This window comes from Macaca thibetana, chromosome X (assembly GCF_024542745.1).
Source record: "Macaca thibetana thibetana isolate TM-01 chromosome X, ASM2454274v1, whole genome shotgun sequence".
NCBI lineage: Eukaryota > Metazoa > Chordata > Mammalia > Primates > Cercopithecidae > Macaca > Macaca thibetana.
This window is the reverse complement of record NC_065598.1, coordinates 70,948,879-70,967,034: the sequence shown is the minus strand read 5'-3', so window position 1 is coordinate 70,967,034 and position 18,156 is coordinate 70,948,879. Positions and strand designations below refer to the sequence as shown.

General features: G+C 39.7%; 1 protein-coding gene and 1 pseudogene across 3 annotated transcripts in view; both read left to right on the top strand.

Annotated features, from left to right (window-relative positions):
* Nucleotides 1-7,935, top strand: part of RLIM (ring finger protein, LIM domain interacting) — a 29,149-nt gene extending 21,214 nt beyond the window's left edge. For both annotated transcript variants that reach the window (XM_050776355.1, XM_050776356.1), the window contains one exon: nucleotides 345-7,935. In XM_050776355.1, the coding sequence (XP_050632312.1) occupies nucleotides 345-1,966 (1,622 nt within the window). In that variant the 3' untranslated portion in view covers nucleotides 1,967-7,935. The remainder of the gene's footprint in view (nucleotides 1-344) is intronic.
* Nucleotides 7,936-8,202: 267 nt separating this feature from the next.
* LOC126946303 (polyadenylate-binding protein 1-like) lies at nucleotides 8,203-11,450 on the top strand (annotated as a pseudogene). The gene has a single exon (XR_007722626.1). The product of XR_007722626.1 is annotated as a polyadenylate-binding protein 1-like (transcript).
* The last annotated feature ends 6,706 nt before the right edge of the window (nucleotides 11,451-18,156 follow it).

Below are 18,156 nucleotides of genomic sequence, written 5' to 3'. Positions count from 1 at the left end.
TACATTAGTGTTTTGGCAGAGGACTGAAAAAATGTCTTCTGGCCATCCCACAGTGGTATGCTTGGCCTTTATATGATAAAATACTGGAAACAGACTTCCTCTAGATTCCCTTTAAAAATCAAATAATTCTCTAAATTTCTCTAATATAGATTGCTCTTTTCAAATGGAATTAGAATTTTCTTGCCTTATAAGTTTATGCAGTGTAGTTTGTAAAAATCTGTAATTATGAAATGTGTTCCGAATCTTTAAATTCTTTAATGCAGAGTTTTAGAGCACTTATTATATGATTGTCCTCATTTTAGTAGTTCCTTTTTCTCCCTCTCCCCCTCCTTTGTTTTGAACAGGAGGAGACTCTTCAGATGATGTGTCTAATGGTGACTCTATAATAGACTGGCTAAACTCTGTCAGACAAACTGGAAATACAACAAGAAGTGGACAAAGAGGAAACCAATCTTGGAGAGCGGTGAGCCGGACTAATCCAAACAGTGGTGATTTCAGATTCAGTTTAGAGATAAATGTTAATCGTAATAATGGGAGCCAAAATTCAGAGAATGAAAATGAGCCATCTGCAAGACGTTCTAGTGGAGAAAATGTGGAAAACAACAGCCAAAGGCAAGTGGAAAACCCACGATCTGAATCAACATCTGCAAGGCCATCTAGATCAGAACGAAATTCAACTGAAGCATTAACAGAGGTCCCACCTACCAGAGGTCAGAGGAGGGCAAGAAGCAGGAGCCCAGACCATCGGCGAACCAGAGCAAGAGCTGAGAGAAGTAGGTCACCTCTGCATCCAATGAGTGAAATTCCACGAAGATCTCATCATAGTATCTCATCTCAGACTTTTGAACATCCTTTGGTAAATGAGACGGAGGGAAGTTCTAGAACCCGGCACCATGTGACATTGAGACAGCAAATATCTGGGCCTGAGTTGCTAAGTAGAGGTCTTTTTGCAGCTTCTGGAACAAGAAATGCCTCTCAAGGAGCAGGTTCTTCGGACACAGCTGCCAATGGTGAATCTACAGGATCAGGACAGAGACCTCCAACCATAGTCCTTGATCTTCAAGTAAGAAGAGTTCGTCCTGGAGAATATCGGCAGAGAGATAGCATAGCCAGCAGAACTCGATCTAGGTCTCAGACGCCAAACAATACTGTCACCTATGAAAGTGAACGAGGAGGTTTTAGGCGTACGTTTTCACGTTCTGAGCGGGCAGGTGTGAGAACCTATGTCAGTACCATCAGAATTCCCATTCGTAGAATCTTAAATACTGGTTTAAGTGAGACTACATCTGTTGCAATTCAGACCATGTTAAGGCAGATAATGACAGGTTTTGGTGAGTTAAGCTATTTTATGTACAGTGATAGCGACTCAGAGCCTGCTGGCTCAGTCCCCAATCGAAATATGGAAAGGGCAGAGTCACGGAGTGGAAGAGGGGGTTCTGGTGGTGGTAGTAGTTCTGGTTCCAGTTCGAGCTCCAGTTCGAGTTCCAGTTCGAGTTCCAGTTCGAGTTCCAGTTCCAGTCCTAGTTCCAGTTCCGGTGGTGAAAGTTCAGAAGCTAGCTCAGATTTATTTGAAGGCAGTAATGAAGGAAGCTCATCATCAGGCTCATCAGGTGCCAGGCGAGAGGGTCGACATAGGGCCCCAGTCACATTTGATGAAAGTGGCTCTTTGCCCTTCCTTAGCCTGGCTCAGTTTTTCCTCTTAAATGAGGATGATGATGACCAGCCTAGAGGACTCACCAAAGAACAGATTGACAACTTGGCAATGAGAAGTTTTGGTGAAAATGATGCATTAAAAACCTGTAGTGTTTGCATTACAGAATATACAGAAGGCAACAAACTTCGTAAACTACCTTGTTCCCATGAGTACCATGTCCACTGCATCGATCGCTGGTTATCTGAGAATTCTACCTGTCCTATTTGTCGCAGAGCAGTCTTAGCTTCTGGGAACAGAGAAAGTGTTGTGTAATTAAGATCTGAACTCTCAGCTATGTAGCTGATATAGTGATGGGCAAATAGGAATCACTTGCTTTTATGTCCACTTTTTGAGTGGTACTTAAATGTAAAGTAACAACCTGAATTGAGTCATTGCTTTCTGAAGGAATCATTGTCCTTTCTCCAGTTTTTGTTCTAGAATAAAAGGAAATATTTCAAAAGTCACGTTTTAGGACCTAAAAATCTGATTTCTGTACCAGTTAAATTGGTAGCATCACTGTTACTGTTACTTTATCATATACACTCGTTAATTTTTCCTTTGTTATCTTAAAAGATCTGCCTTAGCAATGGCTCCTGTTTCATGTTGATCTTTAAATTTTCCCACGCCATAAGAGAGAGGAGCGAAGGAAATTACCAGTTTAGACTAAGTTACAGTATGTGTTTCATAAGTGATTAAAGCTATACCATTCCTAGTTATTAGTTGACACAAATTCAGCCACATTCTGAATATTGTTTGTTCACCTTTCAGACTTGGTGATACTGGACATGTCAGTGTAAATAACACTAAGGTTAGGATCTTCTAAGTGTACAACTGTCTCCTAAGCCCATCACTGTGGCACACTGTAGAGTGAGCTTATAGTTTAATTGAGATATTTATCTTGTGGAAATATTAAAAAGCCTATGCTTGTGTAAGTGAAAAAAAATCACATTCATTTGTTTAAAAATGTAAAGCTATTTTGTAGAGGCTCAGTACTTTTCCAATGCACTGTTGTATGAATGCATTAAAAATTGTAAAGTACCATGCTTAGAACTGAGAAAACTGCTTTTTGTGAGCCAACATAGTAACAAACACACCAAACAAAGTACAAAGCTGCTTTTGTAAGTGTGTAGATGTCAAGAGCAGAACATATCTATAATATTTAATGTATGTGAACAGCTACTGTGACATGCAAAGGAAAGGACAGTGCAGAATCAAACTGTGTTGAAGACCAGTGGAAATCGTATAATTTAACTTGGATTTAGGCAGGAAGTGAAAGATGGGAGGAATAAAGAAAACGGCTCTGGAGGATTTAAAAGTTTTCCTGAAGACGGTAATAATGCAGACACAAACTGGTTTCATATGGTGAGAGCAGCCGCAGCAGCAGCTTGACCTGGTATTCTACCTGAGTAGACGAAGCAGAAGATCAGCAAATTTGGCAGAGTTCTGGTTTAAGAAAAACAAACCACTACCACCTAGCACAAGTTAAATTGATGTTTTTACAAGTCTGCTCCTCAAAAATGAAAAGATGGAGGAAAGAGACTATAAAACCACTTGTAGCATATGAAATGCAGTTGGTACACATGTGTGTGTTAATAGGAAAGTCTTGAATTTGTGTTATTTTTGAGATTTGTCATTTAAGGTACCATTGCACACTTGATAATTTCATTACTATCTCTTAACACAGACCTAACATCTCGAATTTAAAGACCAGTTGAAGATTAAGGGATTTTTATCCTTTGTTGAAAGTGAGTCATGTTGGGTTATTTGAAATTCAAGTTTTAATTGTGCTGCCCATATATGAAAATGAGACTGCTGACTCACTATCTATGGACATGCACTTTATGTTGGTTTCTTAGTAGTAGGAGTAACTTCATGATAACCCCAGTCCTCTTGCCTAGTTTCTTTTTTGAGGCTAGCTGGGGTTAGGATTAGAATGACTATGGAGCAGGTATTTATTCTTCTGGGAAAAGCTTTAACAGGCCAAAATAGGGATTGAACTTGTCCTTGGCCTTTATCAAAGCAAGCTAGCTACCCAGACATAGTCAGATACTCTACAAAATAAACAAGTCTGCTTTAGGAATTGTCTGGCTACCTTCACTGTTATCAACTTAGCTGTAAAGATTATTTCAAAGCTCACTCTTTCATGATTTCTTCTGGCTTTCAATCCTACCTAAGTATCAAGGAAATTAACTTGTAAATATGGTAGTTGTTTACTAAGGATATGTACTGCTCTTGCAAGGAAATAATGTCCAAACAAAGCTTCACTTATTTTTTTTATAAGCAGATTTCACTGTTTATGGCGCTTATGTAATACATTTTATCTTTTTAAAAATGTGTCCGTGTAAAGTCAGGATTCCTTTATATTTGTGAGCCTCCTTTTCTCCTTTCCTAAGGATGTAATCTACAGTTTTCAGATCTGCAGGGTAGTCTTGATTGGCTAAAAACAAATCAGTTTTCTTCTTGGCATAAAGTGTTTCATTATTATAGGGGCGTTCATTTTAAATAGTTTAAAAACAATTGCAGCACATTCTAAGCATAAGAGAAAGTTATTGACAACAGATACCTTCCTAACCTCCCAAGATGTACAACTGATTTGTGAAGTATTAAAGTAAGAGGTAACTCAAGCAGAATGCTGGCTATGAATGTAGATATTGAAGCTATTCATAAACACTGGAAATAGAATTTTAAGCTTGTAGCCTTCAGTGGAATGCACACATTGGACATGTGCATGTGAACACCTTTTTCAATAGCACTCACGGATTTCCATTCGATTGTATAGAATGAATACAAGTATTTTAGTGGAATTTGCTACTTAATTTTTTAATCTTGCGATGTCCATGATTATTACATGCTTACTGGTGTTGTGGACATTGAAGACAAGGTCATTCGTAGGTGTCAGATTACGGTGGAGAACAAAAATCGTTTTCCCCCCACCAACATCCAATCACCATTCTTGAGGGAACATTTCTTGCAGAACACCTTATATTTCATTTTCTGTCTTTGCACTTTTTCTTAAGTACAGAAATGTTGTCTTTAAGACCTAGTTTGAACTTCATGCAGTAAGAGGAACAAGGATAAACAATGTTGGGAGTTCACATTGTTCAAAGCATAGGGAAAAGTACCAAAACCCAAATTTTCTTGAATATTTCAGATGTTTTTAAAAATTCACTTACTAGTCTGAAATGTTTGAAGTGTTTTAACTGAGCAGCTGACAAAGTTGAGGTTTTTTTGTTTTGTTTTGTTTTTTGAGACAGAGTCTCACTTGGTCACCCAGGATGAAGTGCAATGGAGCGATCTCGGTTCACTGCAACCTCCACCTCCTGGGTTCAAGCAATTCTCCTGCCTCAGCCTCCCGAGTAGCTGGGATTACAGGTGCGTGCCACCACACCTGGCTAGTTTTTGTATTTTTAGTAGAGATGGGGATTTCACCATATTGGCCAGGCTGGTCTTGAACTCCTGACCTGAAGTGATCTGCCTGCCTCAGTCTCCCAAAATGCTGGGATTACAGGCATAAGCCACCATGTGCGGCCAAAGTTGAGGTTTATTAGTACTATTAGAAACAAAGTTGAGCAAGGTAAGTTAAAAGTTTGCAGACTTTCTATCAGCACTATAGAAGATAAGCCACCTTGTTAATTTGGAATATTGCTCTAAAAAGAACATGTAAGTTATACCTCAATGGTGTTAATGGAGGTGGGGATTGAGAAAAGTGTTCACATTAGTGTTGGAATGTAGGTAATTGTACAGTTCATAAGAAAACCTTCACCAGGAAATAAAATATGTGTGTGTGTACACACACAGTTTTTTAAAATGATTATTGGAATTCATCCAAACCTTAAGATAGGAAACTGGTTGGCTGTAAGTGTTGCCTCAAGTAATGTGTACCCCTCCCCTGGAATAACATGTCTTTTCTGTGCCAAGTATCCTCTCCTAGTGTCAGTGTCTCAAATTATATTTATGGAGGGTTGTCACATAATATGCTTTGTATTTAACTACCTGCTTCCCGAGCGTCCATGACATGAAATGGGTCAAGCATCAGCCATGACTTTCAGTCAGTTCCCAAAATACTCATATGATAAGGAGGTAAAGATTGCAAAATTCCTCTTAAAAGGCCATTTTTACAGCTTGCTAAAATATAGTGGCACCTTGTGGTTAATATTTTTTCTTTTAAAGATGGAGAATGTTTTTATTCTTCCCCTTTTCTCCTTTGTTCTTTTGCGAACAAAAAAATTTATAATCTGCCTTATTTGATTTTTTTTTTTTTAAGTTTTACCTTACAGGCTTCCCTGTCACATGTTTTATCATATTAAGTACATAGAAGCCATGTTTGCAGGGCACTTTTATTCTCCTAGTCTTATAAGACTATGCTGATTGTTACTTTCTGAAGTATTCTGTACCTTCGTATGCAAGATTGTTAAGGCACATGTTAAAGTGTCAGGTGTGTTTTTTTTTTCCTTTAATTCTTCAGTATGTTTATATTCAATAACAGTATTGTAATTCATTGAATTAACTAGTAAATTGTGTGCTTTTGAAAAAACATGAAAAATGTAAATTGACAGCATACTTCATTTGGAAAAAAGTAAAAGATCAGAGGAACTAGTATGTCACTTATTTATTTTTATTTTATTTTATTTTTTACTTTTTGAGACAGGGTCTTGCTCTGTCACCCAGCCTGGAGTGCAGTGGCATGGTCACGGCTCACTGCAGCCTTGACTTCCTGGGCTCAGGTGATTCTCCCACCTCAGCCTTCCAAGTAGCTGGGACTACAGGCATGCACCACATCACCTGGCTAATTTTTTGTGGAGATGGGGTCTCGCCATCTTGTCCAGGCTGTTCTTGAACTCCTGGGCTCAGGCAATTCGCCTGCCTCATTTTCCCAAAGTGCTGGGATTATAGGCATGAGCCCCTGCACCCAGCCTCACTTATTTTTAAATCAGATTTTTTAATCAACTAAAACAGCTGTGAGTTAAGTACCTGCCCTGCAAAAATTTTTAGGATTATGAAATTAAGAATTATTTTCCTTAACTGGAACAGTTCTAAAATTTATCTGATACTCCTCTAACAAGTGAGTGATCTCATTTAAGTAACCCCAGTTTGTATCTTAAAGGCTACAGCATGGAATTGAACTGTTTAACAGTGTTAGAACTGTCAAGTGATAATCACAGAACAGTTTGTATTGGTTTTATAATTCTCATGTCTTGATCAAATCTGAAGGAACTAGGCATACCCTCCAACACTCTAAAAATTAGTGAGATATTTATTTTTATTAGGATTTGTTTATTAAAGTTCCACAAGCTGCTTTATGGTCAGTTGGGCTGAGTAGTATATATCTTAAAGACATGCAGTGAAAGTGAACCCTGTCATACCATGGTGCCTCTTGCTTTCAAGGTTCCTCTATAAGTTCTTCATCATGCAGAATTATTTCAATACCAAGATATGGGTGAACCAGCTGTCCAGCCTTAACTCTATTTAGTGCCCCATTACTAATGTTCTTTTAACTGGTTTGTATGTGTTTTAACTGTCCAGTGTTTGGATTTTACCTCTTGATAGCTCCGTTTGTCCCTGGTGCTGCTTTTAAGGATGTAGGGCCATGTGATCAGGTATCAAGTTGAGTAGGTACGCAGTTGGCTTATTGATGTATCTGTGCCTGTTTTATCTTCTCCCAGGAAGAGCTGCTTTGGTATAGTTGTTTACTTGGATTCATACAAAGAACAGGGCAGCAATCTTGGAAAGCTTTCTGAAGCTTATAAGAACCTGAAGGGATTTGGAGGGGGAACAGTAACAAAGGCTGCCTTTATGTCTTTGGACACAAAGCACATAGATGTATGTTCTGTAAAGACTAAAGTGATTGTTACACCAGGGCTTCCTGACCTTCGGGAGAGACTCAAAAAAGCAGAGAGCAGCACAAAGTGAAGTTAATTTGGTTGGTTTGCTTTATCTGGTTTCTCATTTTCTTTCAATTTAAACCTGAACATAACACCCTTCTCCAATATCTATCCAGCAGACTCCTGGTTGGGAAGCCCTGTATTAAATTTTGAGAATGTACACAGTTTTCTTTTGTACAGTGCTTTACACCTGCTAAAAGTTAACTTGTTTAATGCAAAACAAGACCTTGAAAGGTCAATCATATTAAAGCTGGTTTGATTATTAATAGTTATCTTTTAGGAAGAAGCTTTTTTCCCTATGTAAGATGTCATACTGCAGATTTAAAATATAGACTATCAATAAAATGCATGAAGTGATCATTTGTGCTTGATCATCTCTCCTTGGGTTTTTCTTTAAAAAGGGGAATCTGCTATAAAGGTTCTGTTGCTTCAAACCAATGTCAAATAGACTTGATTTTTAGAATCAAATGGAATTACAGTGCAACCTTGGTTTTTATTCCCTTCACTGCTATAAGTGTGGGCAGGTACTGGTTTATATGTTATAACTTCTGTTTTATCTGTGTTGTGTAGTTGAATGGCTTAATCGTTGAGTGGTAAAATAAAAGACTATATTCCAATACAAGAATCCTGGAAAGATTTATGTGAATGACATTTTAAGTAGGTGCATCTTTGCTGTTTCTTGTATTCTTGCCATTGCTCTGACACCTCCCTTGCTTGCCCTCTATATATACAAAAACTTGTAGATGTGCACATGTGTTTGTACTTCTGTCTTCCATTTCTATCTTCAACCTCTTTTTTTTTTTTTTTTTTTTTTTTTTGAGACGGAGTCACTCTGTCGCCCAGGCTGGAGAGCAGTGGCAGGATCTCGGCTCACTGCCAGCTCCGCCTCTCGGGTTCACGCCATTCTCCTGCCTCAGCCTTCCGAGTAGCGGGACTACAGGCGCCCACCATGACGTTCGGCTAATTTTTTGTATTTTTAGTAGAGACGGGGTTTCACTGTGTTAGCCAGGATGGTCTCAGTCTCCTGACCTCGTGATCCGCCCGCCTCGGCCTTCCAAAGTGCTGGGATTACAGGCGTGAGCCACTGCCCCTGGCCCTATCTTCAACCTCTTAAAACATATTGCTTAAGCCACTAAGATTTCCTTGTTTCAAGTAAATCATCTCATTGTGATACCTGGTGTATTTTTTTTATAGTTTCATTTCCTCTGAAACTATAGCAGAGCCATCTGTCATTGGCATCATAACTCAGTTTCTTAGGATAGTTTTGATGTAGTCAGCTCTTCAACTCATGACCTTCCCGGGTTTTAAGTTTAGTGTCATTCATGATTTTATTATTTGAAACTCAGTACCACCACCAAAAAGTTTGTGCTGTAGACGGTGAAGCCAAAGCACAGGCATCTTAGGTCAGTGAAAAGGATCCAGACATAAATTAGCCAGGTGTGGTGGTGCATGGCTGTGGTCCCAGCTACTCGGGAGGCTGAGGTGGTAGAATCACTTGAGCCCGGGAAGTCAAGGCTGCAGTGAGCTGTGATCACGCTGTTGCACTCCAGCCTGAGTGACAGCGAAACCTTGTCTCAAAAAAAAGGCCCCAGATACCTAGAAGAGAGGGTTCGATAAATCTGGGTGGATTATAAACTGAACTCTTATAATGGTCATTTTAAAAAATAAGAAAGCAAGTCCAGTTTATTTGAGGTCTTTGAATTTAGACAAGATTTAACCATAAGACCTTTTATGGATTACTAATAACTATATTTGAATTAGCTAAATTTTTCTGGTTGCTGTTAGACATTGTATTAAGTACTCTATATAAATTATTTAATCATCACAGTGACTGAGGTGAAAGTATGCCACCCATTTTATAGGTAATGCAGCTGAGATACAGATGTTTGGTAATTTGCCCAGGTCACATAGTAAGTAGCAGATTATTTGCAATCATCTTTGATGCAGAGTTATCTTCCTTGTGCCCTTAATCCCACTACTATATGTAATATTTATCCCAAGCCCTAGACTAGACTGCTTATGAGGTGTAATTTCTTAGAATAAACATCAGTTTTGGCTGGTTTGCCAAGAAAAAAAAAGGCCAAATCGGTTTTTGTTTGTTTGTTTTTTTGAGACAGAGTCTCGCCCTGTTGCCCAGGCTGGAGTGCAATGGTGTGATCTCGGCTCACTGCAACCTCCGCCTCTGGGTTCAAACGATTCTCCTGCCTCAGCCTCCCGAGTAGCTGGGATTACAGGCGCCTACTACCACACCCAGCTTATTTTTGTATTTTTAGTAGAGACAGGGTTTTACCGTGTTGGCCAGGCTGGTCTCGAACCCCTGATCCCATGATCTGCCCGCCTCAGCCTCCCAAAGGAGTGGTATTACAGGCGTGAGCCATCGCGCCCGGCTGCAATTTTTTTTTTTTTTTGGAGGATTAATGGTAATATACTGTAAATTCAGTAAAGCACTGGGCATTACCAGATACACACACCTTAGCACTGTGAATAACATGAACTATCATTTTAGCAGTTTAAGTGTACCTTGTAATCAGCCCTAGGGCAAATGGTATTGAGGTGTTTTATTTCCAGAAGTCTCAAAATAGGCTGGAATAAAAATTTGGGGAATTCATCAACACAGACAATGGGTCCACGTCCTGCAGCTGCAGCTGCTGCAGCTACTCCTGCTCTGCACACCGTTCCACAGTATAAACATGATGCGGGAGTTCGCAATACTCAGCAACATCTTAATGCACAGCCACAAGTTACAATGCAACAGTCTGCTTATTCATGTACAAGGTCAGGAACATTTGATTGCTTCCATGTTGGCATCTGCCCCTCCTCAAGAGTAAAAGCAAATGTTGGGTGAACGGCTGTTTCCTCTTATTCAAGCCATGCACCATACTTTTGCTGGTAAAATCACTGGCATGTTGTTGGAGATTGATAATTCAGAACTTCTTCATATGCTTGAGTCTCCAGAGTCACTCCATTCTAAGGTTGATGAAGCTGTAGCTGTACTACAAGCCCACCAAGCTAAAGAGCCTGCCCAGAAAGCAGTTAACAGTACCACCGGTGTTCTAACTGTTTAAAATTGATCAGGGACCACGAAAAGAAACTTGGCTTCATCGAAGAAAAATATCTAAACATCGAAAAACTTAAATATTATGGGAAAAAATTGCAAAATATAAAATAAAAAAGGAAAGGAAACAGCCTTATGTACCGAGCAAATGCCAGGTCTAGCAAACATAATGCTAGTCCATGATTAAAAAAAAACACACACAACAAAGTAAAATATAAAAAATTAATGTTTTATACACCCTGGGAAAAAGAATTTTCAGCAAAGTACAAAAATTTAAAGCATTCCTTTCTTTAATTTTGTAATTCTTTACTGTGGAATAGCTCAAAATGTCAGTTCTGTTTTAAGTAACAGAATTGATAACTCAGCAAGGAAATGTAATTTGGATTATAAAATTCTTGCTTTAATAAAAATTCCTTAAACAGTGGAAAAAAAAATTGGGGAATTGTTAAACGGTTATCTCAGCCCCTTATTACATGTGCTCTTGGCCCCAATTATGACAATTTGAAATATTAAATGACTAGAAAGATTGAAATGCAGCTTTTTAAAAATATACCCTGCTGGGTGCAGTGGCTCACATCTGTAATCCCATCACTTTGGGAGGCCGAGGCAGGCAAATCACAAGGTCAAGAGATCGAGACCCTCCTGGCCAGCATGGTGAAACCCCACCTCTACTAAAAATACACAAATTAGCAGAATGTGGTGGCACACACCTGTAGTCCCAGCTACTCGGGAGGCTGAAGCAGGAAAATCGCTTGAACCTGGGAGGCAGAGGTTGCAGTGAGCCGAGATAGTGCCACTACACTCCAGCCTGGTGACAGAGTGAGACCATCTCAAACAAAATATAAATATATATGTATATATATGCATATATATGTGTATTTATATGCATATGTGTATTTATATGCATATATATGTATACATATACGTGTGTGTAGATATACACGTATATGTATATATACACACATATACACATACATATGCACATATATACATACACATATGTGTGTATATATGTGTGTGTGTGTGTGTGTGTGTGTGTGTATGCCAGCCAGTTTATTAGTATGCAAGTAAATGCACTTTAAAGTTAGTTGCCTTGGGCAGCCATCAGCATTCCAAGAACTTTATTGCTGAGAAGATATTTAGAACTCGTTTAAATAGCTTTTAGAAACAACTTTATGAACCACTGCAAAAAGCAACCGTATTCAATTTGTTCACTTTATTTGCTACCCTTGAGATGAATCTGCTGTTTCCAAGAATTATCTTTTTTTTTTCTGGATGAATGGAGATTTGCCATCCTTAAGCATATTCAGAAATGTACTATGCACTCTAAAAGCAATAGCAAACAAAGCATTTCCAAATAATCAGTTTAGTAGTATTTAGAGTAAGTAAATGGCTGCTGAGGGTAGTACTTTGAAAAGATTATTACAGCTCCTTCAACATTTGAAGCACAGGGAGAAAGACAATCCCCACCCACAAAGAACCAGCATTTAGTGAGGAGACATGTAAATAGATAAAATAGTAGGCTGGGCACAGTGGTTCACGACTGTAACCCCGGCACCTGGGGAGGCTAAGGTGAGCAGATCACCTGAGGTCAGTTGTTTGAGACCAGCCTCACTAACATGGTGAAATCCCATCTCTACTAAACATTCAAAAACATTATCCAGGTGAGGTGATGTGTGCCTGTAGTCCCAGCTACTCGGGAGGCTGAGGCAGGAGAATCGCTTGAACCCAGGAGGTGGAGGTTGCAGTGAACTGAGATCACGCCACAGCACCCCAGCCTGGGAAACAGCAAGACTCTGTCTCAAAAACAAAAAATAGATGACATAGTACCAAAACCTTAAGAAATGTACATACTGTAATTATCCATCTCCATTCAAATATGTTGTAACTGCTAGATCTGGTGTGTGTTTGAGGAGTAAAGTTTATGGGTGAATAAGGGCTCATCTGAATCTCATTTGTTTTCTTGTTTCCTCAGGAGATAAATGTGTATTGTGCTCCTACTATTAATACGTTCTTGGCATTCTGCTGGTCTGTGGTTTCTCTTCCCTGTGTCTTAGGTAGGGTGGGGACCTGAAGTCTAAAATATTGCTGAGTTTCTCAGTGGACAGTGTTGGTAACTGTGGTGTTCCTACTTCTTAAAATTCACAATTTGTCTTCTATATGCACCAAATGCTCTAGAATAGCACTGTCCAGTAGAATATAATGCATCACCACATGTAGTGTTAAATTTTCTGGCAACCACATTACAAAAGGTAATGTGTAAAGATACTAATTTTAATAATGTTTTCATTTAACCCAGTAAATATTTAAACATGTAATCAATATAAAAATTATTAGTGGAATATTTGTATTTTTTTCATACTGAGTTTTCAAATTCTGGTGTGTATTTTACACTTATAATACATTTCAATTTGGACAAGGCACATTCCAAATGCTTAATAACCACAAGTGGCTAGTGACTACCATACTGAACAGTGCAGCTCTAGAACAATATGGAGGAATGTGATTAAGGTAAGTAGGATGCAAATGGGGTTGACTTTTAAAAGTTCGCTCATGAATGTGCATAGGCACATCTTACCTGCTCAAGTACACCACGCCAGAACTAAAGCCTCATTCTTTTAATTGTGCATCAAAACTGTCCAGGCTTACAAGGCTTCCACCTTTCTCCTTCCCTTTAAAAAAAAAAAATTAAATTTTTTTGAGACAGAGTCTCACTCTTGCCCAGGCTGGCATGCAATGGTGTGATCTTGGCTCACTGCAACCTCCGCCTCCCAGGTTCAAGCGATCCTCCTGCTTCAGCCTCCCTAGTAGCTAGGACTACAGGCGTGTGCCACCACACCAGGCTAATTTTTGTATTTTTAGTAGAGACAGGGTGTCACCATGTTGGCCAGGCTGATCTCGGACTCCTGACCTCACATAATCAACCCACCTCAGCTTCCCAAAGTGCTGGGATTACAGGTGTGAGCCACTGTGCCCAGTCCCCTTCCCTTTTGCGGTTAAAAGAATACACTCCCAGCTGGGCGCAGTGACTCATGCCTGTAATCCCAGTACTTTGGGAGACTGAGGCGGGTAGATCATCTGAGGTCAGGAGTTTGAGACCAGCCTGGCCAACACAGTGAAAATCCATCCCTACTAAAGATACCAAAAAAAAAAAATTAGCCGGGTGTGGTGGCGTGCGCCTGTAATCCCAACTACTCGGGAAGCTGAGGCAGGAGAATTGCTTGAACCTGGGAGGCGGAGGGTGCAGCAAGCCGAGACTGCGCCACTGTCCTCAAGCCTGGGCAACAGAGTGAGACTCCATTTCAAAAACAAATACATATATACATACACTCCCTACCAAAGTTTGAAATCTATTAAGAATTAGCAAAAGCAAAAGAACTTGGCTGGCTGAGGATCCTGTGATTAGAAGTTAGGAAAGCCTACCTCAACTGCAGCATTATATAGCGGCCGATAAATAGCAGTTGTTTATTTATTGCAGGAATGAGCACCCAAACTTTTACATAGAGCTTCTCTTAGTTCAGTTCGTAATATATGTTAAAATAATACAAATAAATAACTTCCAAGCAGTTCATCTGAAATAGCTGTATTTGAATATTCCTGGCATTTGTTAGGAACAGCTAACCTGGATTTACCATCTGTTTCCACTTTGTAGTTAAGTACTAAGTGATACCATATGTTTAAGTGAGTTTTAAGTTAGTTTTCTGGGGTGGAAGGAGAAAAGTTGACAATATGAGAATAAAGGGCTGCCAGATCAGAATGAAAGCAAGTATTTTCCAACACCAAGTCTCTAATGCCATTTCTGAAAGTGTGTTTTGTTTTGTTTTGTTTGGCAACATGGAGTGAAATATTAACAGTCCTCTGAAGAAAGAGCCTTTGGAGTTGAGGTTTTGGAGAAAGATGATTCGTTTGACTTAGTTTGTGCTTTCTGTGTGAGTGTAACATAACACTTTCTGTGGCCTTTTTATTTAAGAATCTGAAAACCAGCCGGGCATGGTGGCTCATACCTATAATCCCAGCAATTTGTGAGGCCGAGGCAGGAGGATCACTTGAGGCCAGGAGTTTGAGACCATCTTTGGCAACATAGTGAGACCCCATCTCTATATAAAACAAACAAAATAATCTGAAACCCTACTTAGTAGTAGAGGACAGATGTTGGTTTCTAGCGTGGGTAACTCCAACCTGTCTGTAGTACATGAATCCAACTGCTTACTTGGAAGATGCCAGAGAAGCACATCACTCAGTCTTTCTCTTTTTCTCTTTCTTTCTTTCTCTTCTTTCTTTCTTTCTTTCTTTCTTTCTTTCTTTCTTTCTTTCTTTTTTTCCTTTCCTTTCCTTCCTCTTTCTTTCTTTCTTTCTTTCTTTCTTTCTTTCTTTCTTTCTTTCTTTCTTTCTTTCTTTCTTTCTTTCTTTCTTTCCTTTCTTTCCTTTCTCTTTCTTTTTATAATCTTGGGTGTAGCCCGATCTAGATTGAAGGTAAAAATTCAGGAAAATTCATTCATTCTGTTTTGCCTTGGCCCTCCCCTTTCCTGGAAGAAACAAAATAATGGAACAGTGTCTGTTGGCACGCAGGTACAAGATTGCTCCTAAAACGGGAGACCAACTCAACAATCAACTAAGCCCAAATTCTGCCCAATCGTTCTGATGGAAAAGAAACTTTCCCCTAATAATGACGCTATCTTTTTTTTTCCTTGTTGCAGTAGGCACTGAGAAGTTATCTTCTTCAGCATCTGAATTAATCCCCTTTCCCCACTTTTGGGGACCAGAAGCATCTATGTATTTAAACAGGAAAATCACTCAGTCTGATCTGCTAAATAGAAATTACATTCCAAGCTTCATTTTAGTATAGGTGCTGTTTAATAGCCCTTGTACAGACATGGGCCCTGACTGAACCCTTTCTCTGTCTTTTAGAGACAGGTCAAAACCACCTGCAGGGAAAAAAAAAGCTGGAGAGGACATTTGGTTCTTTGCTTCTAACCTACCCCAAGATGTTCCCTTCAGTATTGTTATTGGTATGGTTGATTTTTTTTTTTTTTTTTTTTTTTTTTTTTTTTTAGAGAGAGAGTCTCACTCTGTTGCCCAGGCTGGAGTGCAGTGGTGTGATCTTGGCTCACTGCAACCTCCACCTCTTGGGTTCAAGTGATTCTCCTGCCTCAGCCTCCCAAGTCGCTGGGATTACAGGCCCGCACTACCACACCAGGGTAATTTTTGTATTTTTAGTAGAGACGGGGTTTCGCCATGTTGGCCAAGCTGGCCTCAAACTCCTGACATCAGGTGATCCACCGGCCTCAGCCTCCCAAAGTGCTGGGATTACAGGCGTGAGCCACGACAGCTGGCCGGTATGTTTAGTTTTTTAATACCTTATAAGTTAACTGCCCAGCATATATAAACTAGACCTGACTTAGGCCTTATTTCGTGTTCCAAAATTTCAGCTTATAAACCAAAGCCTAGAAATGAGTGGGCTAGATTCCTGACTCTGACATCTTTGTGGATGACTCAAATATCTACCTATAACTGTTCCAAAGAGGTACCATGAGACTCACAGGAAAGTATACTGCAATTTATACCATCCACCCTCTCCGGTCACCACCACTCTACTACACACTCTTTGCTCCCACTGAAAGGTTAACATGAACTGCCAGCGTGTCCTTGAAAGGGAGGGGGCGATAGAGAGATGGTTACAGATTGATGAGTAGGTCATATACCAAAATATGTTGAATGCTTATTAGCTGCCAGGCCTTTTTACATTTGTCCTCTTAATGTGTTTTTCATAACAATTTGGGAGCAATTGGATATTTGCATTTTATAACAGAATCAGAGGTTAAGTGACATGCTCCAGGTCCCACTGCCAGTATTGATCATTCAAGAAAATATTTAAGCTGGGCACAGTGGCTCATGCTTGAAATCACAACACTTTGGGGGGCTGAAGTGGGAGAATTGCTTGAGGCCAGGAGTTCAAGACCAGCCTACACCACATAGTGAGATCCTGTCTTTACATAAATAAATAAATAAATAAATAAATAAATAAATAAATACTAGGAATCTATGTCTCAAGCACTGTTCCAAGTACAAGGGGTACTGTGGTCAACAAGACCAAGACCCCTGCCATCATGGAGGTTGCATTCTAATAGGGATAGGCAGATAATATTTTTGTAAATACAAATTCAGATAGTGCATTAATGCTGGGAAGAAAAGAAAATGGGGTGATGTGATTGTGACTGAGATGCGATAGGGTGGTTGGAGAAAACCTGAGGAGTTGATCACAAGCTGAGACCTGAATGAATAGATGGAGGCAGAACCTTCCAACCCCAGGGAATGAACTCAGATCATTATCTGGAAGGAGGAAAAGGGGCAGTGTTAAAGTGGGGAAGCAGTACGAGATAAGGCAGGGCTGGTTCATAAAGGTTGTATAGTCCAAGGAAGGGAGATAAAATTTCATTCTGAGATGAGAAGCTGTTGGAGAGTCTTAATCATAGGAGTGAAATACTCTTACTTAAATAATACTAAGTGGCAAAATCAGGGCTAGAAGACAGATCTGACTCTAGGGCCACTGCACAACACCACAGCAGAAGACTTTCCCATACCTATCCTTTCCTTCCCCAGGTGGAAGTGCAGGGAAGCTGGGTACACAGTACTCTGGAGACGGCTCTGCCTTGCAGAGATGGCTTTTGACTTCTCTTTCCAGGTTTCCTTCCTTTCCTAAGAAACTCAGCTTGTGAGATCCATATAAACAGTGATGTGGCTTTTCGTGTTATTTTAATCTAATCTGGTTTGAATGACCTTAAAAAAAAAAAAAATAGTTAAGACGGAGTCTTGCCCTTTTGCTCAGGCTGCTCTCAAATTCCTGAGCTCAAGCAATCCTTCCACCTTGACATCCCAAAGTGCTAGGATTACAGGTGTGAGCCACCACAGCCGACCTGAATGACCTTTTTCTGCCATCACTGAGAAAATTATCAGATAGGACCCAATATCACAAATTAAACAAAACAAGTTTCTCCCTGATAACTGGGCCAGCATTATTTTGTTTGTTGACTAATAACTGTAGGGATAAGGGTTGTCCAGATAATGAAGAAAAGGGACAGCTGAGTTCTTAATTTTTTAAAGAGCTGATTACACAAATCCTTTTCATTAGATGCCTCTTGGTGATTTCTTTACTTGTTAGTGATTTTACTGATGAGTAACCTAAATTCAACAAGTAAATTTAACATATATTTTGGAACAGCTAATATGCCCAGTCACCCAATCCAGCTTCCTACACTGCAAATCATCCTGACTCAATTGGTGGCAGAAAAATGGGAGACTGGATTAGCTGTTTCCAGTTATTGTGGGGATATGGGGTCCCAATCTTGGCATCCAGGTTCTTAGTTCTGGGTTTCAGACATAGGTGCACAAGTTCTGGGGCAGCTATGGGAGCTAAAGGAAAGACAATTACTGAGCATAGGAGGCCAGCATAGGAGGCCAATCTACATGGAAATTAGTTCCTTTTCTGCTTGTTTTGATAGCAAACATTGCTTCTCTAGTCTAGATAA